A 729-nucleotide genomic window follows, 5' to 3' on the forward strand; every position below is an offset into this window, starting at 1 on the left:
TCAGCTAAATCTTACTGACCATGAAACAGAAGTTAACTCCAATCTAGCCATACGCTCTTTGCTCTTTTGTGACATAATGTTGCATCACGACCAGAAGTGGCCCGAACGTCATCTGATGTTCTGAATATGACATTACATAAAGCCATAACAGAGGCACACTTATCGCACTCAGAGTGTGTGTCTAATATGAAGGAAATTACCAAATATGAGCTGAACAAATCCACTATAGACTCAGAGTCACTTCTGAGGATACAAGATAGTGTTTTATGAGGGCCAACGGGAAGCACAAACGGGCGACCTTGAGCTCGGGTGGACCAGACTCAAAATCAATTTGAGTTTTCATTCTATTATCCCTTTCTCTTCCATTTCTGTTCGTGTGTGTTTCTGCCATGACCTTTCATGTCCACGGCCGCCACAGAAGTAATAGCCTTCCTGTGGGCCGATTACATGCTGCTACCTGTGTGAAATTGTCAGACGCTCAGAGTTGATGCGATGTCCCATTAAGAGCGGCGGAGCAGAGGAGTTCTGGTACCTCTCTGTGTGGCGATGACGGTAATGTTATGCCATTGCTCCTGTTCCCGATCCAATTCCACGGCCGTGGTGATGAGGCCATTGTCAGAGGCGATACGGAACAGCGCCTCGGGGTCCGACTCGGGATCAACTGAGTACCTGAGAAGAAATGGACAGGAATAAAAGGAGGAGGGCAGACAGATTAGAAGACATAAAGGA

At 46.8% G+C, this 729-nt stretch overlaps 1 protein-coding gene across 1 annotated transcript in view; it reads right to left on the reverse strand.

The window, feature by feature from the left end:
* Positions 1-458: 458 nt before the first annotated feature.
* LOC107578378 (cadherin-24-like) overlaps positions 459-729 on the reverse strand; it is a 2,021-nt gene continuing 1,750 nt past the window's right edge. The window contains exon 2 of the mRNA XM_016264340.1: positions 459-669. Within this exon, the coding sequence (XP_016119826.1) occupies positions 501-669 (169 nt within the window). The 3' untranslated portion in view covers positions 459-500. The remainder of the gene's footprint in view (positions 670-729) is intronic.

The sequence above is a fragment of the Sinocyclocheilus grahami genome, unplaced genomic scaffold (assembly GCF_001515645.1).
Source record: "Sinocyclocheilus grahami isolate Dianchi unplaced genomic scaffold, SAMN03320097.WGS_v1.1 scaffold9971.1, whole genome shotgun sequence".
Taxonomy (NCBI): domain Eukaryota; kingdom Metazoa; phylum Chordata; class Actinopteri; order Cypriniformes; family Cyprinidae; genus Sinocyclocheilus; species Sinocyclocheilus grahami.